Below are 17,315 nucleotides of genomic sequence, written 5' to 3' on the forward strand. Positions count from 1 at the left end.
CCTTTGGTCAAACTCTGGTATAGGATGCCCTCGTTTTTTTCCACCACAAACAGTAGATCAGGGGTGCCCACATTTTTTATGATGAAGGGCCAAAAAACAAACTTGATTGAGACTATAGTGGGCAGAAGTTAAATATAGGTGCGGTAATTTACCATGGGTAATTTCCTAATTTATTTAATAATTTTTAAAAACGACTATCTAATTTACAATAGAATAACACTAGTTTTTGCTTTGATTTGCTTCTGCATAGTCCTCTACCTGTCGATTGACCATTTACATTTTTTTAAATCAGATTAATTTACAACTTTTAATTAAAACATTTCATTTAAGTTTGCTCTTTTTGTAGCTCAGCAATAAAACAAACAAAAAAGGTTACATCAAATTAGAAAAGACCATCCATGTACTAAAGTCAATTGCCCCAACCATTCTCTCAGTTGGGATGGTCGGCCAAATCAGAGGTTACAATGGGCCAACTTTGGCCCGTGGGCCCTACTTTGAGCATCTCTGCAGTAGATCCACATCAACAAACATTAAGAAATGTAATGTTTTACTACTAGCTCATTGTTTTTTAATGTTTAGAGCTTTAAAATGATTTTAAAAGACCCCCTAAATTTCTATACAGTGAAGACTAATGCAAATATATAATAATAATAATAATAATAATAATAATAATAATAATATATTATATACATAAATAAATATATATATATATATATATATATATATATATATATATATATATATATATATATATATATATATATATATATATATATATATATACACACACACACACACACACACATATATATATATATATATATATATATATATATATATATATATATATATATATATATATATATATATATAATAATTGTAATTCCAGTTTGTTATATTTGACTTCATGTATGTTTGTTTATCTTTTTGTTGCATTCCTTGTAAAGTGTCATTTAGCTTTAGAAAGGCGCTATATAAATAAAAAATTATTATTATTAAAATCATTATTATATATATATTCCAATTCCATGTAAGGGGCCCTAGCATTAAAACTCAAAACACTCTCTTTATATATATATATTTTTTTTCTCTATAGAAATATGGATTTACTTTGTAAATGAACTGCATATTTTAAGTGGAACCTTCTTAATGTAAAATTAAATACAATAATTTTGCAAATAAAAAAAAAGCTCACAAACCATGCACAGTTTATTAGCCATATTTGTGATTTGTGAATAGATTTTAATATTTGCATGTGCAGTAAGGGAAGGAACGTTCCACTATTGATGGGGGCCCCTGCTTTAGAAAAGAAGTAATAATGTTAAGATCTTAATGACTACAGACAGATTTTACAACATATGATAGAACAGTTATAAAAGAGCTATAGTATGGTTAATATAGGCGTCTTGTTATTGGTCAGGGTCTTCTATTTCTACGGCCCCCTAAGGCTGCTTACCTTGCTATAGGTAAGTCCGTCCATGTATTATGTATATTTATTATGTAAAAAATAATGAAGGATAATATTCTATTATATTATAGTATTTAATTACATTTGTTTCGCACAAGTTATTGTGCTGCACTGTTAGATTATGTTTTTTTTATTTTATTTAAATCATGAATTTGCTTTATTACTTACTAAACTTATTAAAATCGTAACTGTTATCACTTTGTTCACTCTAAATTTGCTTAGTGGATAAGAAATTGGTAAAACAAAAATCTTATATTTTAATAGAGCTCCTCTAGATATACAAAATCTGAAAACTGGAAAACCACCGCAACCAGTATGAACCCTCTTGTGCCAGCTGATGCAGGCCGCGCGCTCGCTGCGCTCTTTCCTAAACGGGAACGCGCCCTGCACGAGCTCGTGTGTCCGCGCGAGATTTTCATGTTCGCGAGACCAACCGAAGCTAACGGCTAAACACTTCACCGTTAAACATCTCACCATTAAATTCAGCGTAGGTTTAACGTGTACATAAAAACACCGACCACATTTGTGCGTGTTTACGTCACAATTTGCATTGTTTGGTTAAGCGTCAGTGCTGAGAGCCATGTAATAACTGTTTACAAAGCTGATGTTTTGTTTAGCTTAACGTGTTTGTCATTAGCAGCAGCTTATTTCTGTGTTTTGTCATTTTGTACGTTTCTTCTGCAACAACTAGTTGCAGTCGGGCAAGAAACACAAGTGCACGTATATCTTCAGCAAGTATACTACGCGTTCGAGACAGTTTAAGCAAGCGAGTAACGTTTAGTGAGCTAACCTAATGTTTGAGACATCCTCTGTGTGCATGTAGGAAATGTGTTTTGTTGTTGTTTATGCTGTTTATATTATCTGCAGTCCACCCCATGAGTGATCATGTCTGGGGTGAAAAGGAAAATAGAAGACAAAGATCCAGACTATGAAGACATCACTCAAGTGCAGGAGAACAAGAGGAGTAACGTTAGAGTGGTGGAGCAGAATGGTGAGACTAATGCTGCATGTTAAATCACATACTCACTTGACTAGGTGTTCAATATTACTTTGCAACCACTCAAAAGAGCATTCTATATAGTCTTAATCATTGAGGTAAAATTAGTTTTATGTTTGCACACTCATTCATTTTTGAACCGTGACAACTTTTGACACACTCCCTATATTAGAGTATCTACAGGGACAAAACAGTCAATGTCTTAAATTTTTAAATGAAAATGTAGGCCTTATAAAGTCTTAAATCAACAGAAATATGGTGTTGTATGTCTTAAATACTTTTAAACAGGTCTTTCATTCAATAATTGATTCATTAATTTTTTTCATTCTGCTTAGTTCCTTTACGCCCCATTCACACAGGGGAGTCAGCGTCAACGCTTCCCTTTCACTTTGAATGAGTGACAACAAGCATTGCTGAACTGAATTGTCAGTTCGTAGGCACTGCTTTAGCAGTTGTTCCCTGCAGAAGTTGGGGATTTCTCAACTTTTTAATTTCCAACAGAAGCGTTAGCCAATCAGATCGCTTTATGCAAATACCTACTCAGACAGTAGCTGATTGCTGACTAATTTCATTGGATGATGCTGCTATGATGATTGCGTCAGCCCCAACTTCAGACACGCCCTCGGTCAAGTGTTGATGCTAAAGCCCCATGTAAATGCACGGTTATTCATAAGGGGTCACCACAGCGTAATGAACCAGCAACTTATCCAGCATATGTTTTATGCAGCGGATGCCCTTTCAGCTTCAACCCAGTACTGGGAAACACCCATACACACTCATTTAAACACATACACTACGGACAATTTAGCTTACCCAAATCACCTATACAGCATATCTTTGGACATATAGGGGAAACCAGAGCACCTGGAGGAAACCCATGGCAACACGGGGAGAACATGCAAGCTCCACACAGAAATGCCAATTGAACCAGCCAGGGCTCGAACCAGCAATCTTCTTGCTGTGAGGCGACAGTGCTACCCACTGAGCCACCGTGTCGCTCTTAAACTGGTCTTTATTTTCCTTTGTCCATGTAAAGCTATTCAATCGCTACAACCAACAATCCATCTAAAGCAAAACGTTTAACAAATGTAAAATAATTGATTAACACTATTTACCTATATGGTTTAAGTATCTTCCTTAGATCCTTACAGTAACATTTGTTTAAAAGTTCTCTATTTATTTATGCATAAATAAAAGTTTTCTATTTATTTATCAGTTTGTATTTTGACAAATTATTTAAAATATGTGGCTAAGATATAACAGAACTTTAATTTTAATGGGGCATGTAAAACGTATTCCACTGGCTGTTACAAAAAATCCTTAGTGTTTTCCCCTGCTTAAATTCTTTAAAAAATTATATTCGGTATGAAATGGCATTTAATATGAAAAACTAGCACTATTTATTTGTCCATGAATCCTGTTGTACTTTGATAGCCACTGGCTCCTAATAAGATTTTCAAATTTAGTATTTGCAAAGAATACTTTTCTGAAATTATATTATTAAAAGTTAACAATATATTATTAAAAGAAAGAATATATAAAAGAAAAGAATATATATTATTAAAAGAAAGTCTGAATATGAACCCAACTTTAACTCAATGTCTTTATGTGTGTATTTGGAATGGAATATACAATACATTGATAGACATAATTATTTTATCCCACTGTTTTTTACCCACTAAATAGTTTTAAACGTTCTGATTTCACATAAAACATATTCCTTACACTAATCAGTGATTTTCTTGTTATGCTTGTAAGTGTTTCTACTTAACAGCTTTTTTGATTTTTACCAGCACGTGATGCTGCGGTGCAGAAGATTGACGCCATTATCAAAGATCAGTTTTCTCTTGAGATGAAGAGTAAAGAGCATGAGATTGAGGTCATCGGGCAGGTAATAGTCGGTTCAACACTCACGTAATTAGTACAGTTTGTTTCTAATCTACAGTATATGAATGAAAGTTATCTTCATATTTGACATTTTGTAGTGCAGAAGTACATTTAGGGGTGTGAAAAGTTCTGAGAAGCTTTACTTTAGTTCAATAATATATTATCAAGCATATGTTGTGTAGTTCTAGTGTACACCACAGGTGAATGGGCTTTACAAGCCACCTATAGGATACAATCCTTCCTCTCTTATATACCAGGCACTTTGTTAGAAACACTTCCATGTTTCTCTTTGTACAGATAGCTCCTTTATATATCTTTATATTTTATAGTACTATTTTTCCCTATAGCTACATATACTTTATATCGAAAGTAATTAAATATTTTATATTAGCTTTTATTTTCTATTGCATAACTTCTTTTTCTCCATAATTTAGACTCTATTGTTATTATTATTGTATTATGTTGTTACATTGTTGTTGCTGTTTCAAGGTCACGAGTGGTTGTGTAAGCATTTCACTGCGTGTCATACTGTGTATGACTCTGTATGTGACAAATAAAATTTGAATTAATGCACGCTTTCCACAGGTCATAGGATTTTAGGATTATTATGGAATTTTAAAAAATCTATTCCAGACATTCAAAGTTAGGGAATATTTTTGAATATGTTTAAATATTGTCCTAGTCATGGAATATTAGGAATTTTTGTTTGTCGATTTTTATTGCAAATAGGTGTGTAGTATTGTGTTTGAAGGTGTTTGAAGCATAGATATTTTAGGTGTGTATTGTGTTGTTTTATTAAATGTCCTATATTCATAATGGCTGCATCTGTTGAGCGAAAAGGTTTAATGCGATGTTTGTATTTAATTTCAAGCAGAATTCTGCTATCACTTATAATCTTGTTCTTATTATCTGTTGCTTTTTTTATAGAGGCTGAATGAAGCTAGAAGAATGATGGACAAGCTCAGAGCCTGCATTGTTGCAAACTACTATGCCAGTGCTGGACAGCCTAAAGTCCTCCCCGAGGTAACATATAGATAAGGTGCACTGATACATTCTGTCTTGTATATAAAATGTCTAGTTTTGATGTCCCGCCATCAATCAGTCTGATGGATGCATTAATGTAAGAATAAACATTCTTACTTTGGACAAAGTAAATGTGATTTTCAAACTCTTTGCTGGTAAAAGATTAAAACCTAGTATTTAAAGGATTGTTGCAAAGTAAAACAAATATAACAAAAAAAGTTAATATTTTGTTGCTTTAAATACATTATAATATATTCTGTATTCTAAATATTTACAATGACTCATTTAGCAGATGCTTTTATTCAAAGTGACTTACACGTGAGGACAAAAGAAGCACTTAAAATTATCAGAGACTAGCTGTATATAAATGCCTTAAATATGCCTTACAAGATATTTGGCAGACTGAAAAGGTATTTTTGTCTCTTTAGTATATCACAACAAATAAAACGCATAGTATTTGTCATTTTTTTTGCGCAGAGAAAATAAAAAATAGATATTAGCTTTAATTAGATAGAAAAATGTAGTATAGCATATATTATTTATTGTTTTGACATGCAAAATTCACCTTTATCTTTACCCCATATATTAGTTCAGATCAGTGTTTCACAACCATGTTCTTGGAGGACCACCAGCTCTGCACATTTCCAAGTCTCTTTAACCAAACACACATGATTTGATCAGAGACTGAAAGACCAGTAATGGGTGTGACAGACAAAGGAGACATCCAAAACACGCAGTGCTGGTGGTCCTCCAGGAACGTGGTTGAGAAACACTGGTTTAAATCTCAAACTCGGCAGCAGCTCTGCACAGTTTTGCTCCAACCCTAATCAAACACAGCTGATCCCACTAATCAAGGTGCTCAAGACTACTAGAGACTATTAAGCTGGTGTGAGCTGGAGGTGATTGAAGCTAAACTGCAGAGTTGCGGCCCTTCAGAAATTGATTGGTTTAGATCACAGGTGTCAAAGCCAGTCCCTGGAGGGCTGCAGCACTGCACAGCTTAGGCCCCGTTTACACTAATGCGTTTTCGTTTTAAAACAAAATTTTGCTATGGTTATGCCATCCGTCCACACTACGCCGGAGTGTTCGAGCACCGAAAACGGAATGTTTTGGAAACGCTGAAGAGGCCGTTTTTATTCTAAAACGCTGCTGCTCTGTCTCAGTGTGGATGATGGAAAACAGAGACATCTGAAAATGGAGGCGGGGCTGCCGACATTCGCCTATCTGATTGGGGCTTTTCCTTAGTATTAAGTAGCCTAACATTACACATAGTTCAGTCCTGCATCCTCTCCTTGTAAGTTCAGACTTCGCAAGTTTGATATGGAAAACAGACTTCCAAGGACACCGGTAAATCTTCAAAGGGAACAATGTACTTTATAACTTCATTCACATCACCCTGGCTACGTTGTTTTAATTTCTCAACAATAAAATGAAAACATGATTTAGGGACCGCCTATTTTCATATTGATATGAGCAACTTAACAGACAGCAGAAATGTTGAGGCATTGTGCTGCATATATGAGCGTCATCTTCACTGCATGCGTATTCATAACAAAACGGAGCCTATAACAACTGCCTAAAAATATGAAACATACCCTCTCTTTTGCTGAATATCAGTTTTAATAATCGATAATGGCCATTATAACACTATAACGTACAATACGTTTATACATTATAGGAAATAAAGGCAAGCCATCAGTCAATATACAGAATATACGAGATTACATTAATTATTAACTTTATCTTTGCGCTTAGCCAAAACACGTTATCTGAGAACAAGTAATAGATTCAAAAGACCAAAGTCAGGGAATAGACAACAAGATGAATGAAATATCACATTTAACAAACATAGTGAGTCCGACGAGCACATCTCTCATCTGGGTAGATAGGCTGCAGCGCATGCCAGAGAGTGTGTGTGTGGTCACGAGATGTGCTTTCAGCATTTTGGTGTGTACAGACAGCTGTTCAGATACGCTGGGTGAAACATAGTGTGGACATGGATCGTTTTCATTCTAAAACGCTGTTTTAAAAACTAAAACGCACTAGTGTAAACGGGGCCTTAGTTTCAACCCTAATTAAACAAACCTGATCAAACTAATTGAGTCCTTCAGGCTTGTTTAAAACCTACAGGTAAGTATGTTGAAGCAGGGTTACACCGAAACTGCAAATCTGCCACTTTCTAGGAACGGGCTTTGACACCAGTGGTTTAGATAAACTCTTCTACTTTAGTTATATCGTCACACTATTTTTCTAATTTCATTTATGATACAATGATATAATTTTCTTCCAGGCTTCTAAGAGTGACCCATCTGTGTTGAACCACCCTGCAATAAAGCGCTTCTTGGATTCCCCCTCCCGCTCCTCATCTCCACTAAACCAGAACTCAGACACGCCGTCACAGGTCCAGTCTGAGACAGAGTCCCTCAGCCAGCAAGGTGAGGCCGGCGAGAGGGAGACAGACAGCGGGAGAGAGGACGGCACTCCACGCGAACGACGCCCGGGCAGGAACACAGGAAAAGTAAGTGGACCACACTCACCATTAAAACACAAGACCTTTAAACAGGTATTTGTAAACAAGCCTTTTGAGCGATGGCTTGTAGGGATGTAACGGTATTGTAAATACCGTCATACCGCAATATTAAATTTTTTCGATATTACCGAAGTCGCATGACTCGGTAAAACTATAGGTCTTCTGAGAAAATTTGCTCAGGCGAATGAAGCGAACGGGAGGTAGCTGGAACTTCATTTCCCATCAGCCCCGGCGTGGCCATAATCCTTTGCGGTCTGTTGTCGCTACAGATCCAGTAATGCGGAAATGGAGTGTGCTGCTAGTAGCGGAGATGAAAAAAAGATGGAAATGATCGAACCTAAAGCGGGTGTTGTCGCCGCGCGCGTGCTGAATAGCGGTGCTGTCGCGCGCGTTCTGATCAGCTGTGTTGTGGCGCGCGTATTGTAAAGCGCCGAGGGGGGGTTGAGCGCGCATACTCAAGAGAGGTGTTATCGCGCGCCTACTGAAGGGCTGGACTGGACGGAGGTTGTGTCGCGTCGCGGGGGCACTTTTGATCGTTTTGGAAGGGCATTTTCTATCCAAGACTAAAAAGGGCATGTGCACTGCACAGGTTGAGCCCTATTTGTGCACGTGCCTGCAAGTTGGGGAATACGACTAATAACAGTCATGGGGACTGCAGAAACACAGCACACTGTTCAGATTGATGCAGACATTGACTTGTACCGCAAAGAGATCTCTATCTCACTCATGGTTTGTCCTCTCAAGTGGGGGAAAGACAATGCACAACGTTACCCACTGCTGTTAACATGGGCCAAGTCATATCTCTCTTGTCCCAGAATCCTCAGTCCCAAATGAGAGGGGTTTTTTCTGTTGCAGGGGACATTGTAAATACTCAGAGATACCAGCTTTTACCAGATTATAGTTATATGATAATTTTCCTTTAAACCCATCTCTATCTAAGTGAGTGATTAAATGTTAAATGTGATGAGTTTTTAACAATACTAAATTGAAACTTTATTTTTTTACATGGTTTAATAATTTTTTGTTATTAAAATTGAAGTTCCTGTTTCAAAGCTAACAGATAGATGGCTAATTTGTATGTCATTGACACTTTTGGCACTTTTTTGGGAGTATTTTCAAAAGTTTTTTTTTCCCTGTAAATTATTCAATAAATACCGTACCGTGACATTCATACCGAGGTATTACCGTACCGTGAAATTCTGATACCGTTACATCCCTAATGGCTTGTGATGTGGGTGGGTTTATTTGTTATTTATTTCATTTGATTTATTTGTTTCTTTCCATATGTAATATATAAACAAAATATGTAAAATGAAGTAAAAGTTTTACTGAATTTTTGTCTTTAAGATTGTGTGTTTTTTTTTATAAAAACACACAATCTTAAATACATTTTCCACTTTGAAGCAAGTTTATATGCATTTTTAAAATAATTATATTGATTCTTATTTGAATTTTGTGTAAAATTTGTAAATATTTTTTATATTTTTTCCTTGGATATTAAAATAGCTTTCTAAAATCCCAGTAGACATTCCTAAAATTCCTCTATATTTATGTCATATAATTGGAATAAGCTGATTTTATCCTATGTTCACATATACAGATTTTACAGCTGAATTGTTCAATGCATACTTGATTTGATAGTGACATTTATTATTATTTTCTCATTTATAGGACACATTTGGTGTGCCATCATCTATAGAGCAGCATGTGACTTACCACACTACAGGAGATGATGCTTCTCGACTGTACATGAAGAAAACCATTGTTGTCGGAAACGTATCCAAGTATGAGATCTTTACCTATTATATAGTATAGAGTATTTTATTGCTAATTCTATTTTTACTATTACTATAAAACTGACAACAATTTCATCAATTGTTTGTGGTGGAAAAGAGTTGCAGTTAGAAGGTTTTTAATGTTTTTGGTCTTCCTTTCTGAATAATACTGGTGTGGCCTTGAGTAAAGCTTTACTTGAGGAAGCTTTATACTTGGTTCTGCAATCCTTAAAGGGATGGTTTAGCCAAAAATGAACATTAGATCATTAAGATATTTTCATGGTACCCTAGACACTATGACTTTGGAATATGAAAAAGAGAGGTCTGGATTGACTTGATCACATATGCCATGCTCTTTAATTGTAGTCTATAAAAATGTATGGCATTAGACGACTTAAATTCAATAAGAATATCTTACTTTGGGCCTAGCACACCTGAAGTGGAAAAGTGTGATTGAGAACATTAAGAAAGAAGTGTTAAGGTGACTTATTGGTTAGTAAATAATAACAGAATATTCATTTTTGAATTAATCTTTTAAACCATTATATTTCCAACCATTTGTTATTTCCACAGGCTTTTATGAGGAGAAATATTTATTTCTCCGAGCTTGTATTCATTTTTAAATGTATCACTTTCTCTGGAAAGTCTCATTATTATTTCTCTGAAACCCAATAAACCTTCACATGGTGAAAAGCAAAGCTTTAGTTTCCCCTAGGCAGCAATCTAACCTCATTTATTCTGCATTATCACACAGTCCACGTCTACTTTACCTCATAAAATTCACTCAAGCCATGTGAGTGAGACACAAGTGTGTGTGTGTGTGTCTTTGTATGAGCAATGCTATAAGCTGACTTTTTTCCATGCATAGCTACTAAAGATCTTTATGACACTGTTTACTCCTGGGCCATTGTGCTGAAAAAAAACATGAACTCAAGCTGTTTGTCTGAATAAAGCGTCTCTAAACAATTCTACATTGTACCATTATGTGTGAAGCAGATGATTTCCTTTCCCTAGAAACCTAAAATGAAGAGCACAAATCACATTACTGTGGCAGGTAGCTGAAAATATACGACACGCACTGAGTTGAAAAGAAATGTGCAAATAAGCTTAACTTTTATCTGTGCTGAAGGCAAAAATGCAACCATGCAGTTGCCTTTTGAATTTTGCAGTTTCAGTATTTAAATATGTTACTGAAGAGTTGGCTTTTATGACAGTTAATGGGTAGTTCATGCAATTTGTTTTCTTTCTGTCTCTAAAAAACAGATGCTGCGTCCCAATTCGCATACTATCCTTCCTAAATAGTATTTGAAAATAGAATTAGTATGTCCCAAATCGTAGTATGTTGAAAAGGGTATGCCAAAGGTTCCCGGATGGTTTACTATTTCCGGTAAAATATTTTAAGTGCAGAACCGTCCATAATCTAATTGCTGATATTGTCCACAGTATTGGTGCATTGGACGTGATTTCGATGAGAACTACTAACATGGATGAAAAGTGTAAATAAACTACAAACATGGTGGACTTGCGAGACCAACCGTCAAGTAAAAAGCTTTGTTAAAGTTGTTTGAATGACTGTTAATTAATATCTAGCCCTCTGGAAAATATTTAAATGGTGTTTTCTGTGTTATTTTTCATCTGGAACAACAATACTGCGCTTATGTAAAGATATGTTCGGAGATTACCATCTGAATGCATAATTATCCAAAGACCGGAGGAGATTTCTCTGCATGAAAGACCTAACCTGCCGCTGCTTCTCCAGTAAGAGATAGGATGACATGGACGTTTGACAGGGCTCATAATTAAGCAACATAACGATCTGTTAACGAAAAAGTAGTATGTCCCAAAGCACACACTTCTGTCACACACTCAAAAGTATATATTTTTCCCTCTCAAAAAAAGTACATACTTTCGGGTGTAGTATAAGTATGCGAATTAGGACGCAGCAAGAGACCCGTTTTTGAGACTTTTTTTTTTTTTTTCTCTGTTCCAGGTATATTGCCCCTGATAAACGTGAGGAGAATGATCAGTCCACTCATAAGTGGATGGTGTACGTTCGAGGTTCTCGTAAGGAGCCCAGTATTGATCACTTTGTGAAGAAGGTCTGGTTTTTCCTGCACCCCAGCTATAAGCCCAATGATCTCGTGGAAGTCAGGTGTGTGTTTACATTCCACCCGATTCATCCATCTGCTTTGATTTCATCTCACTGTTCAGGCTTTTTTCAACATGACCATCTTTGGATAAATTGTAGTAATAGTTTGAACCAGTTTCTTCATTAATTCAAATTGCACCTAACAACACTGAAGCTTTTTTTTATATGTGATATTAACATATTATGGGGTCAGCTAAAATACATCACTGAATCATTGAATTTTTTTTAACCACATGAGCATTTTTATGATGAAAGTAACTCGATCAAATGTTTTACTACCTCTGGAATTTCAACAACCTTTCTAGACCACGGCCTACCAACACTGGTCCTGGAGAGCTAGGCTGTTTCTCAATTCCAAGAACGCAGAGATAACGTACTAGCGTTCTTGTGGAGTTCTTGTGGAGTTACCTCGTAAAAATGAACTTAGAGAACAGAGAATGCGTCCTGTGAGAAATGAGATGCTGCTTTCTTACTGATGGTCACATGACCTTCACGCGTTTTTAATAGAACATTATTTAAAAATCACAGCATTCATACAACGCTTTATTGTTTTTCCTTCTTTCACTATATGTACTATGCATAAAGACATTATAAATATATGTTGCACAATACAAATAAAACAAATTTTAATATGAATTTCAGCAAATAAACACCCTTAATCTGTTCATGCCTTTATAAAAATTTTCATGGAAATGTTTACTTTCACCGTCTCATTTAGGGTAACTCCTGAGATAAATTAGTCACATCTCCGAACTTTAATATTAAATCTATATCAGATGCTGCACTCCCCACCTTCTTTATTCAGTCGAAATGCCTTCTGGGACTTCTCAAGCGAGTTTTGTGCTCAAGTCTGCATCGAGGTGTCCTCTATCAAGAACACATCCAGGAACTTTCACATGTCCTCTGCTCTTGCAGTCTTGAGTTTTGGAACTGAACTTTGGCTGTTGATGATGCTGTTACACGAGAACACGAGGGCGCAAGATCGCTGAAGAATGCATATTGAGAAAGGGCAATACTTTCCTACAAATTGCAGTTGCAACCCTGACCAAACACACCCGTCTGTAATTATCAAGTGCTGCTTCAGGATCTGTTTAAAGGTGCAGTAGGTGATTTGCCAAAATGCTAACCGCTTAGCATATTTTCTTTCGATGGCAGGGAGGGACTGTGATTCAAAGCCACACCCCCTGAAATCGCGAGCGTGCCCACCGCGTCACAACAGCAGACAGACAACACACTAGTTCATGTCATTCGCCAGTTAGTTAGTGTTTAGCCAGCGCCGTGCAGGAATTACATTTATTACTTAGCCACACTTGCATGCTATTTCATAGCGAATATTCAGAGTATCATGGTAAACAGTATAGGAAGGCTGTCATTGTTCAAAAATAAAAACCCTGTTTACACCCATGTTTAGCGTTGTGCACTGATGATCTGATTGACAAAAATGCATCTTAAAGGGTTAGTTTAATGAAAGTTATGTTATTAATTACTCACTCTTATGTTGTTTCAAAAGCACAAGACCTTCTATCCTCATAATAACTTCATTCATTTTCTTTTTGACTTAATCCTTTATTCCACTGCAGGCACATGGACATTTTTAAGGATGTTATTGGAGACTTTCTTAACAAATTGAGTCTATTACTGTCTATGGAGGATGATGGAGCTCTTAGATCTCATCCAAAATATTTTCAATTGTATTCCGAAGATGAACAAAGGTCTTGGGGGGGTTGGAATGACATGAGGTTTAGTAATGTGTAACAGACATTTAATTTTTTGGTGTAAACTAACCTTTTGATAACAGATATAAACAAGGCTCAAGAGTCTTATTGTACACTCATGTTTGTAGTTGGTAGGATTTTTTAAATTCTTTTGTAATATGTTTAATATATTGAAACAAGAAACGTTTCTTATCATTAAAAATGTTTAAAACGTTTGCAGCTTAATTTTATTGAAGAAACTACAACAAATTGTTAATAGAATATTTACAACAACTGTATTTATGTTGTAACAGGAATAAAATGCTTTTATTGTCACCTTTGAGTCTTAATAATTCTTGCTTTGCTAAAGTATTCAACTAAAGTATTTCATTTCAAAAAATGACTCCAGTTTTAGCAAAGGTGCAATATTCTATTTTTAAGTTTTAATCAATACAGAACAGGCAATGCCCTCTAGAGGAGGTGATTGTATCTCTAACTGTGGTGCATTTGTCAAATCTGTGTGTTTAGTGAGCCACCGTTTCACCTGACCCGTCGAGGGTGGGGAGAGTTTCCTGTCCGTGTGCAGATCCACTTTAAAGACCAACGGAACAAACGTATCGACATCATCCACCACTTAAAGGTCAGACACTTGCTGACCGCTTGCACGCACGCTGTCTTTGAACCCCTTTTGTTGCCCTTTTCGTCTTTCCTTTTCCCCCTCTTTCTTTTGCTTTGTACTTTCATCTGTGAGGAATTCAAGCAGTAGATGACTTGCATCCACCTCCATGTCTTTGATATTATTCACTGAGAGGATGTTTTGTTTGTGCGAATTGTGCAGAATAGAATATGTCTGTACGAATCCATTATTTTATACATGGTGTTTCTAATCTAAAGGTAAAAAAGGTGGATTTTTTTAAAGCAGTCTGTCTGTTTAGATTTCCTTTCTTCTTTTATCTCTTGTCACAGCAATCTCTTTTGTTCTTGGTAGAAAATAAAAAGATTAAATAGAGGGGCATAAAGTGTGAAAAAAGAAACGTTTGTGGGTTGAAGTACTTCATCTGCCATCCACTGCAAATACTGTTGAATGTTTTTTGATGTCAGTGTTAATCTTCTTTTATTTCTTCTCCATCAGCTTGACCGAACATACACAGGTTTGCAGACTTTGGGAGCTGAAACGGTAAGATAAACACAAGCTGTACTCATAAGTTTATATGACCATTCTAATTTGTTTATATAGAACGTTTTTTTATTTTTAAATTCAAGATATGTTGAAAAATTATGAGGTGACGCAATGGCTCAGTGGTTAGCACTGTCGCCTCGCAGCAAGAAAGTTGCTGGTTTGAGTCCTGGTTGTCAGTTTACTGTTGCCCCACAGTCCCAAGACATGCAGTATAGGTGAATTGAATAAACTAAATTGGCCATAGTGTATGTGTGTGAATGGGAGTATGGCTGTTTTCCAGTTCTGGGTTGCAGCTGGCAGGGCATCCGCTGTGTAATACATATGCTGAATAAGTTGGCGATTCATTCCGCTGTGGCGATCCCTAATAAATAAAGGGACTAAGCTAAAGGAAGCTTTTTTTTCCCCTATATTCTGTACTACCCTGAAGAAACACAACTGTCACAAAAAGCTACAAACAGACGTTACTGCTCAAGTAGGCAACACACAATATTAATAACACTATATTAATGTTTTAATAACTGGATATTTTCTGTAACTTCATTTATTATTTTTTCTTGTGTAGTATAAAAATGATATTTCATGGTACATTTTTAATTCTAGGTTAAATTCTGGGTTAACACAGGAAATGTTTAACTTGTGCAATAAGCATGTGTAAATGAGCTTCTGTTAAAAATAGAAGCCAAGGTCTCGACTGTCAATATAGTAATGAAAATGTCAGTCTTCAAAATGATGGCGAGCACAAATCTGCAGTTTTGGTTAGTGCAAGTGTCAGTGAGGTAAATGAAAAGTATGAGTGAATGTGTCAGCTGAAGATTTATTGATCTTGTTCACTTTTAAGAAAATAAGAAATGGAATAAATCCTAGTTTCTAGGTTCTGACCTTGATATTACATTGTAATTCAACCAACTTTTCAGAATATACTGTATGCTCAAATATTTGTGAAGAAGGTTTCTTCAGTAAAAGTGCAGAGGTTTTATAGTTCTAAACTCCTTTTTTTGACATTGGTGTTTTATTTTTCAGATTTGTAATTTTTTTTAAATGCCATTTTTCAATTGCTTTGTCTTTTTCCTCTGAAGGTGGTGGATGTTCAGCTCTACAGGAACTCACTGGGTGATGACTTCATCCCCTCTGCCCCTTCATCATCCTCATCATCATCTTCTTATCCAGCATTCGTAGGCGGATCTGGCTCCTCCTCCTCAACTATCCATGGCTCTAGGAGAAACTCCTCTCCCTCTCGTCCTGCTCATGATGATCAACACAGCTCAGAAAGAGGTAGACAGACTCGTGGTTGTCCATTTTACAGTGTCTACACAAAAGAATTTTACCTCTTAGATGTCCATTTATATGTATGCGAATGTTCTAGATCAGAAACGCAAGCTCGTGTGACAAGTTTTGCATGTCCAAAGTTCAAGCTTGGTGAACTCTGACCTCCCAAGTTTGCATTTTGTCATTGCGTGAGACCAATAGAAGATCAAAACTTGACCTCTCTGTACAGAAATGTGAAATATGATGGAGCAGTCACTGTTTTTATCAGTGCTGCATCATCTTGTTTTATCCCTCTCCTTTTTATCTCTCGATTTAAAAACATCCTGTATAAGATAATAAATTCGAACAGACATATTCTATTATGCACATAAACATGGTGAATGACTGTCGTGTACTACTTGCTCAAATTAATGTGGCCACAGCTTTTATATATTTACCCACTGCTTTAAAATTCTATCCTTTTTATAAAGAGAGGATTAGTAGGATATTTGCACTTTATTGCATGAGAAGTGGAAGCTGTGATTTAAACGACTGTTTATTATTCTTTGCCTGCACAAATAAATTATGTGCCAATGCTTTTTGTGCTTGTGACAACTTAAACTGTCTCCAAATTATACTTCTTAAAGAATCGTTTTTTTCTCATTCATTTATTTCTTCCCCAGGTGTCACTGTCAAAAGTGAGTCAGTGCGTCCTTCATGTTTGGAACAAACTTCACAGTCAAACAGGTCTGAGAAAATTACACTTGGTTCCCACGGAAACTCTGCATTTCAACCAATCACATCCAGCTGTAAGATCATTCCACAGGGGCAAGTGCCCAGCGCTGCCGAGTCACCAGGGAAATCATCATTCCAGCCGATCACGATGAGCTGCAAGATCGTGTCTGGTGAGTCTCATAGGGAGGAGAAGAGCAGAGTTGAAATGCAAGCAGTAAAATCCACTGTATACATTCTCTTTCATGTTGCTCCACTTTTTTTCTGCTGGTGATTTCGATTTTTCTAGAGAAAAGGAGACCATCTGAAAGTTGAGAAACTCCTCTGTAATGCATTATAGATTTGCTGTCAATGTGTGACAGCAGATCCAAGAGGAGCTCAGCCTGATGTGTCCTAGTCTTGCCTTGCCTTGCCAGACCTACATTTTATGAAGTGTGGTCCTCATCTTATGGTATTTTAAACCAGGAAACAGCAGTTTGCCACAATTCTTAACACTCACATATGTTTGTTGGGTTTTGTTCTCCAATGGAAATCAAATGACATTTTCTGATTGGTCTTGAAGCAGCTGTTCTTCCTAATTCACCATGGTAAAGTGAATGAATAATGGATGTTTTAATATGTCTGCTCAAAACACA

At 36.1% G+C, this 17,315-nt stretch overlaps 2 protein-coding genes across 20 annotated transcripts in view; both read left to right on the top strand.

Annotated features, from left to right (window-relative positions):
* klhl24a (kelch-like family member 24a) overlaps nt 1–17,315 on the top strand; it is an 802,375-nt gene that overhangs the window by 42,461 nt on the left and 742,599 nt on the right. The window lies entirely within an intron of this gene.
* Nucleotides 1,886–17,315, top strand: part of yeats2 (YEATS domain containing 2) — an 80,063-nt gene continuing 64,633 nt past the window's right edge. For 12 of the 19 annotated variants that reach the window (XR_015478875.1, XR_015478877.1, XR_015478876.1 and 9 more), the window contains exons 1-11: nt 1,886–1,955; nt 2,336–2,459; nt 4,259–4,356; nt 5,280–5,375; nt 7,666–7,893; nt 9,577–9,689; nt 11,671–11,832; nt 14,052–14,163; nt 14,656–14,700; nt 15,780–15,975; nt 16,632–16,853. Coding sequence is in view for 4 of the 19 variants with exons in the window: in XM_087241288.1 (XP_087097414.1) it covers nt 2,354–2,459; nt 4,259–4,356; nt 5,280–5,375; nt 7,666–7,893; nt 9,577–9,689; nt 11,671–11,832; nt 14,052–14,163; nt 14,656–14,700; nt 15,780–15,975; nt 16,632–16,853 (1,378 nt within the window). In the remaining 15 variants the exon portion in view is untranslated. Of the gene's footprint in view, nt 2,051–2,335; nt 2,460–4,258; nt 4,357–5,279; nt 5,376–7,665; nt 7,894–9,576; nt 9,690–11,670; nt 11,833–14,051; nt 14,164–14,655; nt 14,701–15,779; nt 15,976–16,631; nt 16,854–17,315 lie in introns of all 19 variants that reach the window. The other 7 variants (XR_015478879.1, XR_015478881.1, XR_015478884.1 and 4 more) reach the window with 1 other exon arrangement.

The sequence above is a fragment of the Danio rerio genome, chromosome 2, assembly GCF_052040795.2.
Source record: "Danio rerio strain M-AB ecotype USA chromosome 2, GRCz13ab, whole genome shotgun sequence".
In the NCBI taxonomy this organism is placed as follows: domain Eukaryota; kingdom Metazoa; phylum Chordata; class Actinopteri; order Cypriniformes; family Danionidae; genus Danio; species Danio rerio.